This window comes from Mytilus edulis, chromosome 2 (genome assembly GCF_963676685.1).
Source record: "Mytilus edulis chromosome 2, xbMytEdul2.2, whole genome shotgun sequence".
Classification (NCBI taxonomy): domain Eukaryota; kingdom Metazoa; phylum Mollusca; class Bivalvia; order Mytilida; family Mytilidae; genus Mytilus; species Mytilus edulis.
Window position 1 is genome coordinate 13,346,615 of NC_092345.1, and position 17,469 is coordinate 13,364,083.

A 17,469-nucleotide genomic window follows, 5' to 3' on the forward strand; every position below is an offset into this window, starting at 1 on the left:
CTTCCGGATCACCCGAGATCACCCCTAGTTTTTGGTGGGGTTCGTGTTGTTTATTCTTTAGTTTTCTATGTTTTGTCGTGTGTACTATTGTTTGTCTGTCTGTCCTTTTCATTTTTAGCCATGTAGTTGTCAGTTTATTTTCAATTTATGAGTTTGACTGTCCCTCTGGTATCTTTCGTCCCTCTTTTATACCATCCTACATCGAACGTCTATGTGTTGTGAAAAGTTTTAATTGACAAATGTTATATGTCCAAGGTATGAGAAAAAAATATCCTGGTGAGTTGAGAGGTTCATAAAAGAGTGTCGAAAGATACTAACTCGTAGATCGAAAACAAACTTACAACGCCACGGCTAAAAAAGAAACCTGACAAATAAAAGATTCATATAAGCTCTTTTTTAGAAAATCGTCATCAATTAATGTGAATTTGTATTATAGGTTAAACATATTTATTTATAGTGGACTGGGAAACAAGTTTTGCAACTTATATTAATCCCTTTCCACATTTTTAATTTGTATTAAAATATCTATTCTAACAAATACAACTTTAACAAAGCTGATCACAAAAGTAACGATATCATATATAAGTGTCCATGCTTATGTCGATATATATGACTTATATTTGCCTTAATTTTGACAGCTGTTGCCTCAGATGATATTGGCCACATGAATGGACTACCATAATTTTATTATTTATATCATTTGATAACAAATGTACCTTGAGTAAATGGTTTGGCCAGGTTCAACCCCACAATTTGTTCTAAAAATGTCCTGTACTAAGTCAGGAATATATCAGTTGTTATCAAATAGTCCGTTTCTATGTATGTTGGCGTTTGTTTTCGTTGCACTTCAGTGTTTTTTGTTTTTATGTCCGTTTCTTCTTATAGCTCATGTGTTTCTCTCGGATTGGCAAATGTTATCAAAAGGCAAACAAGGAGGATAAATATCTGAAAGTTGAAGTAAAACTGTATAAGGGAGACAATGGTAAATTGTTTTACCTTACACATTATTTGTTTAATTAACTCAGATCTGTAATATTCTTCTTTTAATGAATTTGGTATAATAATGGCCTGATTTTGTGGTCACAATCATTTCAATTGACATTTGCTAGTGATAATGGCATGACATTCAAATGTAACAAAAGAATGAAGGCAACACGTTATTAGTTTTATTCAAAAAGATTCTCGAGCTATGTTTGGTCGGACTATATGAACTTATACCTTAAGCTAAAAAATAGATGGCACAAATTATGATAATAGGGCCATAAGAAGTTTAAATATAAATACTTGTTGAATGAATTTCTTTAATTTAAAGCCAATTTGGTTTTTTCATGAATCAATTGGTAAGTTTTTCAAAAAGCAACGTAAACTTCTTTTGATCTCGTTACTTCATTAGAATCGTCTGAATAGGCGATTGTGACGACATAAAATTGGAAACATGCATTATGAGGTCTCTATAAAAGTTTGGAAAATTTCAAAATATTTTGTCTACACATCATTCAAAAATCACTAGAGCACAGCTTCACTACCAAAGTTCCTGCAGTGAGATAATTGTTTTTTAACATTCAGCGTAAAATTCTTTTGATCTCGTTTCTTCTCGGGAAAAGATTAATATGACATTTTTTATTTATCTGAAAAGGCGATTGTGATGTCAAAAACTTTGAACATACATTATGACGTCTCATTAAAAGATCACGGGAAAGGATCAGAACATTTTGTCTTTTAAAAATCAATAGAGCACAGATTCACTACTAAAACTTGAACAGTGAGGTATTTCTCCACTGTCAATAATTACATTTCAAACATGTAATTACGTTTGGCAAGTCGTGCGATTTAAACAGACTCAAGTTGAGAAATATCTGTGATAGATAATATATTCATTTTGAGCACATATCAGGGTAACAACAGTAAGTTTAGACGTTGTTTCATTTGCAAATGTTATGACTTATCGCTCTACAAAAAAGAAGATGTGATATTACATCCCAGCTCCTTTGTTCTTACAGGGGTGATCTTAGCCGGATCACCCCTACCAGATCAACCCAGTTTGAGTTTCTTTGTTATGCAGGCTTTCCTTTGTTTTGTAACATTTTGGCGGGATGTCATATCCACTATTAAACTTATTATAAGTGGGGCGAGTTGGCAGACCTTTATTCAATGGGGTTTAAACCTTGTTCGTTAATAAGTGAGTTGTCAGACTAATTGCTCAATTTGATTTGACACTTTTTCAAAATTGGGGAGAGTCGGTAAACAAGAGTGGGGCGATTTTTTTATAAAGTGACGATATAGTGTGGGCCGATTGGCAAGTGGGGCGAGTTGATATTGTTCGTGTTCGGGGGTCATAAAGGGTATACATCATATAGTAATATATATTATAATGGTTGTGTGGCGTTCTAAACTCGATTTTATGAATTGTAGACGGTTTTTCGTCTTATCTAAAACAGCTGGGATGTAAAATAGTTATACCATTCGAACTTGGTGTGTCAGTCTCAGATCACCCTTTGGCCTCCGGTCATCGGGGTGATCTTACACTGACATACCGCGTCCTTGTGGGATAACTATTAATGATTGTCAATTAGACACAATACTCACAAATTTATAAGTATAGGTCATCGTACGGTCTTCAACGTCCAGCAAAGTATATACCACATAGTCAGCTGTAAAAGGACCCAAATGGCCGATGTAAAACTAATCAAACAAGAAAACTAACAAAAATACGACACACAAACATGTAACACGGCAACCAACGACAACGACTGAACTACAGTCACCTGACTCGGGACAGGCACATATTACAGAAAGTGGCGAGGTTAAACATGTTAGCGGGATAATAACAATTCACTGACAGTGATGTTACAGAACAACATAAGAACGAACTATACAAATTATTTGAAAAAGGCTTAACTCATCTGATGGATACAAATAAAAATACATCTAACAAAAATACAGAGCGGACGTACGCGTTGCCCGGTACTTGAACATCCAAATAAAACAAAAATAGATCTTAGAGCACTCGCAGTTACTTGCCAGTTAGTTCAAAGCCAATTATACCTAATGAAAAAAAGCATAGGAAATCCTCAGTGATAAAACTTTATATTCACCGCGGCAAAAATCAAATAGGTTAATATAAGATTTTGAACAGCGTCCGTGTATCTATATATAGATATTCCAAGGCAACGTCAATGACGAAGGTTCAACACGTTAAGTAAATTCCTGGGTTTTGTTTTTCTTCTTGTTTACACTGTTTGTTTATGTGTTCTTCGTGTATTTGTTTTTCCTCAACTTTATAAAACATTTCAACTTATGATTATATAACCTGGTACCTTTGATAACTAATAAGTGATTAAAAGTATCTTGAACAAATACTAGAAAATTGGAGAAGGATGAAAAGTTATATACGGTTGCCCCATCTGCACTATCATTTTTTATGTTCAGTGGACCGCGAATATGGGGGAAAATCTCTAATTTGGCATTAAAATTAGAAAGATCATATCATAAGGAACATGTGTACTCAGTTTCAAGTTGATTGGACTTCCACTTCATCAAAAACTACCTCGACCAAAAACTTAAACCTGAAGCGGGACGAATGGACGGACAGGCGGACGCACAGACCAGAAAACATAATGCTCATAAATGGAGCATAACAATTGTTGACTTTCGATTTCAGTTGATACAATGATTTATCAACGCTAGAGGTATGGCATTCCCCGTCGTAGTGAGGTCGCAGAATAAGCGTGATGAGAACATGGTATAATCGTAACAGGATCGTTGTAGAAGCGTAATAAGGACGTAGTAGCATCGGAAAACAACGAAATTTTACATTTTCATGCCGCTGATACCGCGATCTCACCTCGATCTGAATTTATTATAGATCACGTTGAGCGTTAAGGAAGTACACCACTAATTCATGGTCCCATTGCTTTCTATGTTAAATTCCTCCGTTTCAAGCAGGCACACCTCTTTTATTTTAAGTTCAAATAAAGTGGCAATCATTGCATTTCAAAGCAACACTTTATGGTGTCTTGTACTGAAAAAATCAACATACCTTACATTGCATATAAGAAAGAACTGGTTCCCGGAACTTCAGATGTACCAAAACAGGTACTTCAGATCTGACAAACAGACAAAATGTACCCTCTTTTTAAAATTTGGTGCAGTTTTTTTACTATTCAAAATTAAAAGTCCAAAAGTGTTCTACAATGATCACCAGTCCTTCAGCTTTCATTTGATACCAAAAATACCTAAATATTCTACATATTTTGAAAGTTACACTCATGCGTAGGAACTATTTTGTGTTAAATATGTACTACTTTCTGGTATGTGCTTTCTGGCCGGGCCTGAATTAGTGGTGTTACACCTTAAGGAAAAATATCATTCAGATAACAGTAAGAGATGTTGAATTGATCAAATGCTATTATTTTTCTTGATAAAATTATGTTTCATTGTTGTTTGCAGATGAATAAATTATAACTTCCAATAACAAATCCTCTTCGGAGAGAGGATAATGATATTCAAAGATTTTGATATTAGCAGGGTTTAATCCGCTTTAAATATATTTTATATTCTTTACGAATCATTTATATTTGTGAAAGTATCTAATAAGAAGTTCATTAAAAAGTAAAGGGGGAGGGGGAACTTAATTAAACTTTTAACTATTCCAACTACTTAATCTTGATTTTCAAATGTATACGGGCATTATCTTTCTGACATGTTTGTTTTTTTTTCTTTAAAGAAAGGGACGGCTTTTAACAGGTTGTTTGGAAGAAATCGTCAGAGTAGATAAACGCATCATAGATACCAGGCATACAATTTTGAAAGCCAGTCGCGCTTTTCGTCAGAGACACTCGACTTAAAAAGTTTAAAAAACAAAACAAATAAGGAACAAAGTTGAGGGGCATTGAAGACCAAACATTCCGAAAAGCTTAATAAAATACAGCTATGACGATTGATTACAATTGAGGGAAGTTATATAATTATGGTTCTATCGATGTTTCGAAAACGTATCTACATTATTGATAACACATATGAATTAAACCGTTCCAATACGTAAACAAAACGTATTAATAATTCCTTTGTTGTAAGATTATATAAATGACACTACATTGAATGTACCGACAAACAACCGGTTGAGTTCAAATGACATCCAGTTATACTAAATTGTTTTGTATTTTCAACAGTCAAAATGTCCATTCAAATAATGGAAGTATTCTGGACTTTTGTGTTGTTAAGTCATACTTCTGCACTAAGTAAGTATATACTAATGTTATTCGATTTTTCTTTTTTAGTTAGTTTTTATCAAGCACAAAGATCGTCATCAGTTGATTTTCTCTACCTTTTTCGTGCAAAATAAAATAAATTTTAATTATTATGTTGTATGTGTTTTTTGGTTGATTTTTTTTATTTATTTCTAATTTACAAGATTGATCGTTTATATAAATATACAGTGTTAATTTCCATTGTTTAACCCAAGCGTACATTTTAGATAAATAAATTGAATGAAAACTACAGTTCCTAATTTGTGCATTGGAATTAAAAAATCGATATGCATCATTACTTTCTTTTGTTTACAACTCTGTCTTGTATTGTTCTGGTCGTACTATTTCAAATATTCAATTTCATGACTGTATCATGTGTATCCATAAGTTTACCATAGTACTATCATATGGTTGAGTTAAAAATTAATGGTAAACCCTTAGGCTAGTTTTTACTGTTTTAATGTTTAATCTTACCGTTTTAATTTCTTGACATAACTGCACGACTCGATTCTCAATTATATGTGTTAAGATAATCGTTGCAAAGAATCCTGCTCAAACTTTAGTGAAAGACGGGGTTAATCTTGCTTTGTTGCGAGAGTTTATATTCTTTGTTGAAGGCAATTGTAGTGACCTGCAATACAAGTTCCATTCAATTGAGTTTAGTTATTATATGTCTTGTGTTTCTGTCTCTGCCCTAGGTTTTCTATATGAGTCTATTGGCACGAGAAACTTCATCTGAGCTTGACCTTTGCCCTCAATGTAAAACTTGTATATTTTGTTTGAATTAAATGGAAAATTAACTGTATGATTGGCATTCGTACCACATCTTCTAAGATATATTAGATACATAAGATATATTGTTAGTTTAGTGTACCACAATGACCCTTTTATCAAAATCCTTTTTTTTCACAAGAATCTCTTGACCAGACTATGACTTTTTGACTCTTGACCTTTGCATATTGGATGTGTCTCTTGGTATGATTACCTTGACGTCAAGTCAGGAGTCTCTGGTTTTTGTTAGTCTTGTATATTTTTAATTGTAAGTTGATTTTATAATTTGAAGTTTGAACTGGTACATATTTTGTTAAGAGCCCGCCTTTGAAAGAGGGATTTTCTCGCTTTGTTGAAGATATAAAAAAGAAGATGTGGTATGGTTGCCAATGAGACAACTATCCACAAAAGACCAAAATGACACAGACTTTAACATCTATAGGTCACCGTACGGTCTTCAACAATGAGCAAAGCCCATACCGCATAGTCAGCTATGAGGACTCATAAATGGCCTATGACTGCTTTCTGCTCTTTTGACATTGTTACTGTCTCTTTTACACATTCCACATTTCCATTCTCAATTTTTTAGAATGTTTGGTTCAAATGAAACTAAATCCTTTAATTTCCGTGAATATCAAGTAAGAAAATTTACTGCTTCAGTAGCATCATGTTCTGCCAGCTGTGATAGATAATGCAAAATGTTTCAATCATTTTACCTTAGATTTCATTTCATGGACATGTAGGTATGGATAGTCTGCTTTTACATCATAAAAATTCACACAGAAGGTATACGCATATCAATAAACTGAACTCAATGCTAAGAACCATTGAAGTACACTTAGACAGAGAGCTCAATCTAGTGAAACACTTTGTTAAGTTGGTCACATTTAACTTGATATCACTGTCTGTTACCAAACTGCACCGAGATCCTGAAAAAAAGGTGCAAGTTCAGTTTAATTAAAAAAAGAATTCAATGGAAGAAAATAAGCTGATTACTGAAATAAATGTAGAGTATGTCTATTAATCACAGATGCCCCTGCTTGTGAAAAAAATGAGTAAACTTCCACATATAGATGCAGGATTCGCGTAATTTTGACCGTTTTGTGACCATAAGCATTGTGAATAAGTTTCAAAACATTAGGCTGAGGCAAATTAAAGTTAAAGAACGGAAACAATAGATTTAGCAGTTTTCCTATCTCAAGGCTCCGGGTTGACATTTGTATCATTGGTACTCGTACCACAACTTTTTACATCTAAAAAAACATGAACAGTGACGCCATCGTGACCCAATATTGAGCTTCACAGATCTGTGTTATGGGGTAATGTGAATCGCGTATAAGGTTCATAACATTTGATTGAGTCAGACTTATTTAAAACAAAGGAAACGAAAGAGTCAGCACTTTTTATATTTTTTAAAGGGACATGATAACTCTTGAACGGTAAAAGTGACACTTAAAAATTTCAAATTTGATTTTGTGTTGAGGTGGGGATCCCGCTTACATGTTCAAACCGTCTTATTCGGTATGTATGTGCTTGTGGTAAGTCAGGAGCCTGTAATTCAATGAATGTCGTTTTTTATGTGTTACATACTTGTTTTTCGTTCATTTTTTGTACATAAATTTGTTCGTTTATTTTCTCGTTTTAATATTGTTTTACAATGTCATTTCAGTGCCTTTTATTGCTGACTATATGCGGTATTGACTTTGCTCATTGTTGAAAGCTGCATATGACCCATAGTTGTTAGTGTTTGTGTGATCTGGTCTTTTGTGGAGAGTTCTTATTGGCACTCATGCCACATACGGGGGAGGGTTGGGATCCCGCTAACATTTTTAACCCCGCCTTATTTTATATGCACGTGCCTATCTTGTTTTTCGTTTATTTTTTGTACATAACTTATACCGTTTGTTTTCTCGTTTGAATTGTTTTACATTGTCATGTCGGTGCCTTTAAAAGCTGACTTTGCGGTATGAACCTTGCCCATTGTTGAAGACCGTGTTGGTGACCTAGGCTACATTGTATAATTGTTAATTTCTGTGTCATTTAGTCTCTTGTGGAGAGTTCTCATTGGCACTCATGCATCAGCTCCTTTTATATATTGTGTTAGGTTTTGAAGTATTTGATTGAGGCAAACTAAAGTAAGAAGAGCAGAACCCGTTTTTATGGGACATTCGGGACAGACGGACTAGTGTAACTCTTTATGTTCCTAAATCATGGCGCCAACACAGAAGTTCTTACTATTGTGCTGGTGATACACATCCCAATAGCACTGTCATTAACACATGTACAATTAATTTTATTATAAAAATAATATTCAATCTTAATCTTGATTTCTTTATTTTTGGCCGAATGATTATATACATGCCCTTCACAACGACTGAATGAGTATCAAATTTGACAAATTTATTGTACATAATTATACATTTTATTATATTTATAACTTTTTTTCCAACTAATTAAAGCTTACCAACTTATTGATCATAACTTTCCTTTATATGTCTTTTAACATTCTGTTTTGAACAAAAAGATTTCTAACATATACTTCACATGTATTTCTTTCAAATCTGACATTATTAAAAATCCATTAAATAAAATTCAGTCGAACTTGATAATAAATGTGCAATCAAATATATATGCAAGTCGTCAACTGGTCAAGTGGCTAGATGCACATATCGTTAGCCATATAAACAACATGTCCTAATTGGGTGGTTTTAAAACTTCTAGCATAGGTGGATCCAGGGGGCGCCCCCCAAACCCTTTGTGGGGAAAATTTGGTTGATTATATAGGGAATCATTGAAGCATGAATGAAGCGGGCCCCCTTAGGAAAAGTTCTGGATCCGCCACTGTCTAGACATATTTACGTAAATAAGGGATGAGTAAAGGAAAAAAAAGAAAACAGCATGACTGAATTAAATAAAAAGATGTTCGATGTACTGTATACTTCGGTTTGTTTTAAAAATATATACGATGCTTTATTTTTATCTAGTTTTCTTATCAAAATAATTAAAATGAGAAGATAAATACCTTAATTATAGCTTCCTTTACCGTCGATGCTAAAATGTTTAATGTTATAAAATAATTTTAGCGTCTTTGACCTACTTTACCTTTTTATTCGGAGACTTGCGGTTATCTTCTGTTATGTTCAACGGGAACATTAGAATGATCTAGAATAGAACTAAGATGGAACCAAGAGCGGATCCAGGGGGGGGGGGGGGGGGGGGGGGTCCTTGGTGGGAAAAATTTGGTTGATTATATAGGGAATCATTGAAGCATAACTGAAGCGGGCCCCCCTTAGGAAAAGTTCTGGATCCGCCACTGACTAGACATATTTATGTAAATAAGGGATGAGTAAAGGGAAAAAAAAAGAAAACAAAATGACTGAATTAAATAAAAGGATGTTCGATATACTGTAAACTTCGGTTTGTTTTAAAAATCTATACGATGCTTTAATTTTATCTAGTTTCCTTATCAAATTATTAATTAAAATGAGAAGATAAATACCTTATAGCTTCCTTTACCGTCGATGCTAAAATGTTTAATGTTATAAACTAATTTTAGCGTCTTTGACCTACTTTACCTTTTTATTCGGAGACTTGCGGTTATCTTCTGTTATGTTCAACGGGAACATTAGAATGTTCTAGAATAGAACCAAGATGGAACCATGAAGTTGGATTGCCTTAACCAAACAACCCGGATGTTGAACCAGTTACCATGGTTTCGAACCAAAGAACCAAGGTTCAGAACAAGAAAACCCAGATGGAACCAAGGTTTAGAACCAGAGTGCCCGGATATAACCTAATTGCATTCGGAATTCTCATGACTTTTTATACCTTCAATGTATTTTTCAAATCATTTATTTATTTAGTATATTTATATATAACTACATAACGAAATTTCTACCCCATTTTTGATTGTGGTTTGATATTTATGTCTTGGGGCTGCTTATAACCAAACGTGGCCTATTCCAGAATATGACTATTTTGTCGTGTGTGAATTTGCATTGCTATACGACATATCTCGTTATTTATATATCTAACATACATGTATTTAGTTAAGAAGTTTCTTTGGTGGGTTTGGTTTCATAGTGTGTTATGTCTTATCGTTTGTTGTTTTGGATGCTGTATTTTCGGTACATTGCACATATGTCTTGTTTGTAAGCATGGTCTTAAACACCAAATGTTTAAACTAATAAATTAAAGCCCGACTAATGCTATTTTAACAAAATTTTAAACCCATTTAATGCTATTTTGTCAAGAAATGGAACTAAATCGATGATGAATTCGAATCTTAAACCTTTACACTACTACGCTAGTAATAAATCATTTGTGTCAAAGGGTAAACTCATCCAACTATGAATGCAAAACCTATCTCTAGATACCAATGTCTGACTAGAAAGTCAAGAACATGATCATACACACATGTTTTAAAAAGTACAACTGTTTCGTGTCTGAACAAATTTTGAAATATTACATAAATTGTTTCCCATAAGGCACGTTTATAGAGATTTTATGTTAAGTTGTAAGTTTTTATATGTATGTTTATTTAACTTTGAAATGATAGAATCACCTTGACGTTTTCTACAATTCTGTTTACTACTTAGTGAACAAGAGCATATAAGACTAATACATATTAGAGAAAGAATTAAATATCGGCCAAGTAGGAACATAATTGAGAAAATTTCAAATGGATACTTTGAAACTTTCTATATTTGAACTATTTAGCATAATGCTTTAAACCTAGTCTGTAATGTGACTTTGATATTGAGGCTAATTATAGTTCCATAACAAGTGAAAAATTGATATTGCTTGATGTTTGTAATTTTCTAATCGTTGAGTAAACAAATGATTACCTACTGGAAACATATTGAATGTTACATCTAATATGACATCCTTAAGCATATATTGCAATTATGTCTGTACTCTACGTTTTTACACTACCCTTATCATCTTTTGAAATAACACATTTTGTTTATAATTGGTGCAAGAAGCATTCGTGTAAAACATGTGTTGTTCTTCTTTTTTTCATTTTTTGAGATTATTCGGACATTGTCATGTAATAAGCGAAAACGAAATGATGTTTGGGATACTAAAATATATAGAACTTACAAATAAAAAGCAACCACAATAATGCAAAAAAAGCAAATTCACAAAAGTACTGAACTTTAATAGAGGAAAATCAATAATCTCATGGCAAAATCAAATAACAAAACGCATCAAAAACGAATGGACAAGAACTGTCATATTCCTGACATGGTACACGCATTTTCAAATGTAGAAAATGGTTGATTAAACCTGGTTTTAAAGCGCTAACCCTCTCACTTTGGTGACAGTCTCATCAAATTCTGTTATATTTACATTGATGCGTTAACTAAACAGACACAATAAATAAAACAGTCAAAATTTGGATACATCAGTCATCATCGTATAACAATTTTAAAAGAACAATTTAACAGAACACAAAAACATCTATCTACAAACACATTCATTGATTCGTGTGTCTGACGTCAGAAAATTTTATACGTCACATAGATTTGTCGTTCAATGTGCATTCAAACAATTTTAAAATTGACATAGGCAATGTTACAATATAGGGTTAAAAAATCAAAAGTATGTAAGAATAAATTTCAGAAATAGACCGGGATTGAAAATAGTCCAAAAGTTATATAAAGAATTTATAAGAATCCACAATTAGTTAATTCCACTACGCGACTGAATGATTTTGACGTTGATGGTTCAACGTTTTTTGTTATTCATAATAGAAATATATCATAATGACATAAAATAGAACAATATCATACTGACGGGATCTTTTAAAGTACAGAGTCACGTTATAAGAACCAAAGAAATACAAAAAGTCGCATATACAAAACACGCCACCAAAAAATGAATGACAATACAAACACATTGACGAGATGTATAAGTACAGAGCCACGTCAAACGGATATCACATAAAACCACTCAACAGTAAAAGTAATATTAATAATAGAACAAAGACAAATGAAAGAACTATTATTTATAAAACACGTTGTTAAGATGATAAACAACATCAGTACGCAGAATCTATACATTCGATTGTTCACATAGAAAATAAATACCGTGAACAAAAAAATATGAATGAAAACCGGGAATGAACAACAACCCGACCAAAAAGTCTTCGCAAATGTAGTAATAATGCACAAGGGTTAAATCCTAATGGGTTACTCTCTTAATACGTAATTATCCCTTAGTAACGAACTCCTTGTCGTATAAGATAATTCATAATTCATATAATATCTTACTGTTATTTCTGCGTATATATATGTTACAGTGAATTTGTATAATCAGGGATTATGTAGAATCCCTGATTTTTCAGGGAATATGTAGAATAACTAAAATCATTAGTAATTATATATAATCCCTGAAAATGACCAGTGATTTTACATAATCACTAAACATTTTAATAATTATTCTACAAATTCCCTAATATTTTTTTCAGGGATTATGAATAATTTAAGGATCCTTTGTTTGATAAAAAGAATAATACATATAGACTATTCATCATTTTTTACTTTCATAGTTTAGTTAAAACATATTTGATTTGCTGAATTAAAGCAAAATGGATTAGACACAAGTAAATCATACTTTCATATTCCTTGTAGATGAAATAATTTTGCTTTTTAACACAGATGATGATCTTAAAGATACAACCAACTGAAGGTTTAGAGATAAAGTTGAACACTTTCAAAATTAATATTATCAAGATTCACTTTAAAGCGATAACTTTACATGTATTGTTTGTTTATTAAACGCCAGAGTCCAATGGATATTCATGTTCTATTTGTAAATCCACAGAGCATGTTATTTGTGGTACATGGAAAACAAATGGTGAAGACGATTATGGAACATCTTTTTTTTTGTTTTGTTTTTGTTCAAATGAACAAGAAATTTAAACAGAGAGAACTTAGCATCTAAATGTATAGAAAACTAAGGATTGACAATTAGAACAAAAGTTTAGAGGAAGCTGGCATTTGGTGTAATATTCTCTTAGCATGATTCCACAGGGTAAAAAAGGAAAGGGGATACCAAAAAACTAAATGATAATTGTTCACCAAAAGTCTGAAATAGGATATCGCCTGGCCCAAAAACATGGTTTCTTGCTCGAACCACATCGGTGTTGCTAATTCCCTTTTTGGGGGTACCTACAGATGTTTTACTGAACACTTTATTTCTCTTAAGCGGGTCATAAAATCTGATTCGATATGTGAATGAAAATGGTTTCTAAAATGTGGATATTGTGGTAATAACAGATGAGAGGCATTTGTTTTAATATATTGTGTTTAACATTTTAATATATTGTGCCTAACATTTAAAAAAAAATGGTTTATCATTTTGATATTTTGTGCTTAACATTTTACAGTTTATGTTTATACAGTGTAATGCTGTTTTATTATGATCATTTATAGCATAAACTATTTGACTTTTATTCATTTTCTTTATAAATTAAAACTATTTCTTCATTTCAGTTATTATGTATAATCCCTGACTGTTTTTCTAGTGATTATACATAATCCCTGAAAATTTTAGTGATTATATATAATCCCTAAACTGGCCAGTGATTCTACATAATCCCTGAAAATTTCAGGGATTCTACATAATCACTGATTATACAAATTCACTGTAACATATATATGTAACACTCAGAAACGTGTCCTCCCCCCAAACGTGTCCGATACTCCCAAACGTGTCCACATCGACGTCACTGAACTGCAAAACATGTCTAGTTGTAAAAAGGGCGTCAAAACGTGTCATTTGTATTATTTAAACGCCTAAACGTGTCCATTTTTTAATAAACACACAAACGTGCCCAATCCGCCAAACTTGCCCAATCCCCCAAACTTGTCCTATAACATAAAGGGAACTAAAAGACTGTTACACTGATATTCCGTAAAAATAAAACTGTCCTTTTCCGCTCCAAAAAATATAGGCTAATTTAATTCCGAGTTACGATAAGTGTAGATTCCTAAAAACCGTAAAGTGTAAATTCTTATAACTGTACACAATTCATTTAGGCCTAATCCCAAATTCCCGGAATAATTGAGGTACAATCCAAGAGTTTTGGCAAATATTCTTCCGCATCTCATTATATAACTTATCCAAAGTATGTTGTCGTCCTGTCCATGCATGAAATATTTGCCACTGGACGTAATGTCTCTTGATTGCGTGTATTTAAGTGATGCTCGAAACTAAAAGTTCATAATATAAAACCTTACTACCAGTTTATAATTTTTAGAGCTTTTTTTCCATTTTTGAGAGAATCAAACAGTTTCTTAGTGAAGTTTTGACTGTCCCTTTGGTATCTTTCGTCCCTCTTTTAAAAAAAATCGGTCTTTACTGGCTCTTTAGATTTTTAAGTTTAACTAAGGTTTATCTCGAATAATCGTAAACAAATTTAGGCCCAATCCTAAATCCCCGGTATTATAATAAAACTTATGTATAGTATTTATTGTTAATATGATATCGTTCAAATAATGCATGAAATATTTGGCACTGGACTTATGACTCTTGTTTGTATGTCTTCACTTTAGTAGTGATGCTGGAAATCTAAAATTTATTAAAATACCTGATAACCAGTTTATGATTTGAATATCTTTTAAAATATCAGAACTGTTGAAAAAAAGGAAGTCAATTCTTTTAAAATCCTACCGTGCAGTATTCGCGGATTACAGCTGATTTCCTAATGCTTGCAAAGTAAAACTTTGTTTGGCTTTCTTGCTTTGTTTGTGTAATTGTTAAAACAAGCTTTGTAAATAAGATTGACATCTTTAAACAATATGTATAGGCATAGTTTAACCTGAATATATTATATTTGAATTTAATTTGGTGTTATCCTATGGTAAACGCTTAATCCAACTGAACTAGAATTGTTTGTACATGTTTGTGCGCTCTAAACGAGCATAATACTTGCAACTGGACTATAATCAATTTCAGTCAAAAGTCGATTTATATGTTACAGATTAAATTTGCAATAACAACCGGCATTGAACCAACTAATACTAATAAATGATCACTTCATCAACTGTGTCCCCCATTATAGAATTGCCGTAAACGTTATTGATTTTATTCATGTATTAGCGCTAAAAGACGTGAGACGTCCTGGCGTTAAATAGTGGACACGTTTTGGCGAATAACAATTATCGGACACGTTTGGGGGTTTTAAAATCAGACACGTTAGGGGAATATTGGATATTACGGACACGTTTAGGGAGAATAGACACGTTTGGGGGAATCGGACACGTTTGGGGGACAGGACACGTTTGGGAGTGTTACATATATATCATACATACCAAATTAAATTGGAAGAAGTGATTTAATATTTGTGAGGTTTTTTCTGTCGTTGTATCAGGCAACTCCTTTATTTTCGACATACTATTTTAATGTTAATATGTATAATTTCAGAGTCTTATTTTAAATATTTTGAAATAATAAAATTATTACTACAAAAAATGATACTGGTTATTTGAATCTGATTTTCAATAGCAAAAATCATCACTATCATTCCTAAGTAATGAAGTATCCATACATGTAAAGTTTCAAATCAGTATATTCCTATCTGAAAAATACGACAAACGGCATGTGTGTGCATTGTGATTTCTCGACATAAACAAAATCATAAATAAGGCGGAAGATATGACAATGCTACATGTTCAAATCGAGCGTAGTATAATCTTTTCATATAATATCAACCCTTTTCGAAAGAAGTTATATTCTATTCTAAAAAAACTATATGTATCGCTTTTTTTGTACTTGTTATATTTCTTCAAAGTTATACTGTGTTCCATGAATATTTACCGAATTATTGAAAAACTTCCCTTTATAGTGTGATACCATTAATTCGGGCGCGGTCGAAAAGAGCATTCAAGAAAGTAGTACATATTTTGTTTTAAGTTAAGTGATTTGTGTAATAAATCCAAGTATGTGTACAGAAGGGATGTTTTATGGAATAAATACATGTATGAAATGGTGAAAATGCCAAAACTGAATTTAAATAATATACCTTCTATACTAAAAGAATCAACGGTGTTGGGTAACTACAATGATACAAATTGTTCACACAACAATTAATATTACAGTCTTTCCGCAGGCATAGTAAATATTCACAAAGATACCAAATCGATAATCACTTACTGAAAATGAAATGGTAAAACCACTCATGAACAACAGAAAACGACAAAAAGACACACAACAGTATAAAAAAACCATAACAGAGGTGCTGCGAAAGGGTACACATGCCCTGCTCCACATATGCTTCTCGCCGAGTTTATCATATTAATACACATCCGGTTATAAGTATCATTTGTTTTTTTACATTTGAGGAACAATGGGAAAAAGGACAGTGCTGTGGTTACGAATTTTTTTTATAATGGAACTCTTGGTTTAAAAGTTTCATCGTAAGCAGAATCCTTCTTCTCAAGGAAATCAGGATAGGAAATGCAATCTCTTGAATGATTTTATTCAACTTGGAGATCTATACTCCATATTCAGGTTCAGATGGAAACCAAGTTGAAATAAAACAAAAGAAATAGAACTTTTTGTTAGAGAAGGTAAACAAGTTGGTTAATTTGAATTATTCACATTTGTTTCCATTGGCTTTTAAAGTTTAAAGATTTAGCATATTATGTAATACTATGTGATTTTAAATTTGGCATGGAGCGTCAGTAGTCCCTCAGTACATTTGTAAATTTTTAAATTATAGACAAAAACAGGCAATTATTTCATCAAACCTTCATTTTTTGTTTAATATCTAACTTAATTTGTCTTTAACGTCTGCAAATGTTTGTCTGCCCTTCAATGAATTATTTCAATAGAATATTTTGCCAATATTTTTGAATTATCGAAACTTCCCCCCTGACAACCGATCAGATGATAATTTAAGTTGAACAAATGATAAATGTACATGGCGTTGTCAGTTTATTGTCGATTTATGAGTTTGACTGTCCCTCTGGTTTCTTTCGTCCCTTTTTTAAAAGGGCACTAGTTACGAGATATATGAAAAACCTAATATATTATTGTATTTGGCTCAATCAGTAATGAAATACAAATAGTGAAATAATAATTCCTTTTTAGTAGTCAATAGGGACAATTTTGTCAAAATAAGCAAAAAAAAACATTGATTATGAATTATTCACTTGCAAGTGAATAATTCGACCTCATTGAATCCGTATCCATGTGAACTTTAATCTAACCCCTTAGCTTGAGATGGATAACACGTGAATTATATATGTAAAGTTATTAAAAGGAAGAGAACGTCAACATTGAAAGTGAAACAAAGGTAAATCATTTGATTGACTGATTCGATCCACATATAAACATTTTAATACAGGTAAAAACGATGATAAACATTTATTTTTATCTGTAATATGTAATTAAATAAACCTAGAATAATTCAACAGCACGTGTTTGCTTAATCTATTTA

General features: G+C 32.3%; 1 protein-coding gene across 1 annotated transcript in view; it reads left to right on the plus strand.

The window, feature by feature from the left end:
- Positions 1-5,112: 5,112 nt before the first annotated feature.
- Positions 5,113-17,469, plus strand: part of LOC139510447 (uncharacterized) — a 40,824-nt gene continuing 28,467 nt past the window's right edge. Inside the window, exon 1 of the mRNA XM_071297030.1 lies at positions 5,113-5,240. Within this exon, the coding sequence (XP_071153131.1) occupies positions 5,177-5,240 (64 nt within the window). The 5' untranslated portion in view covers positions 5,113-5,176. The remainder of the gene's footprint in view (positions 5,241-17,469) is intronic.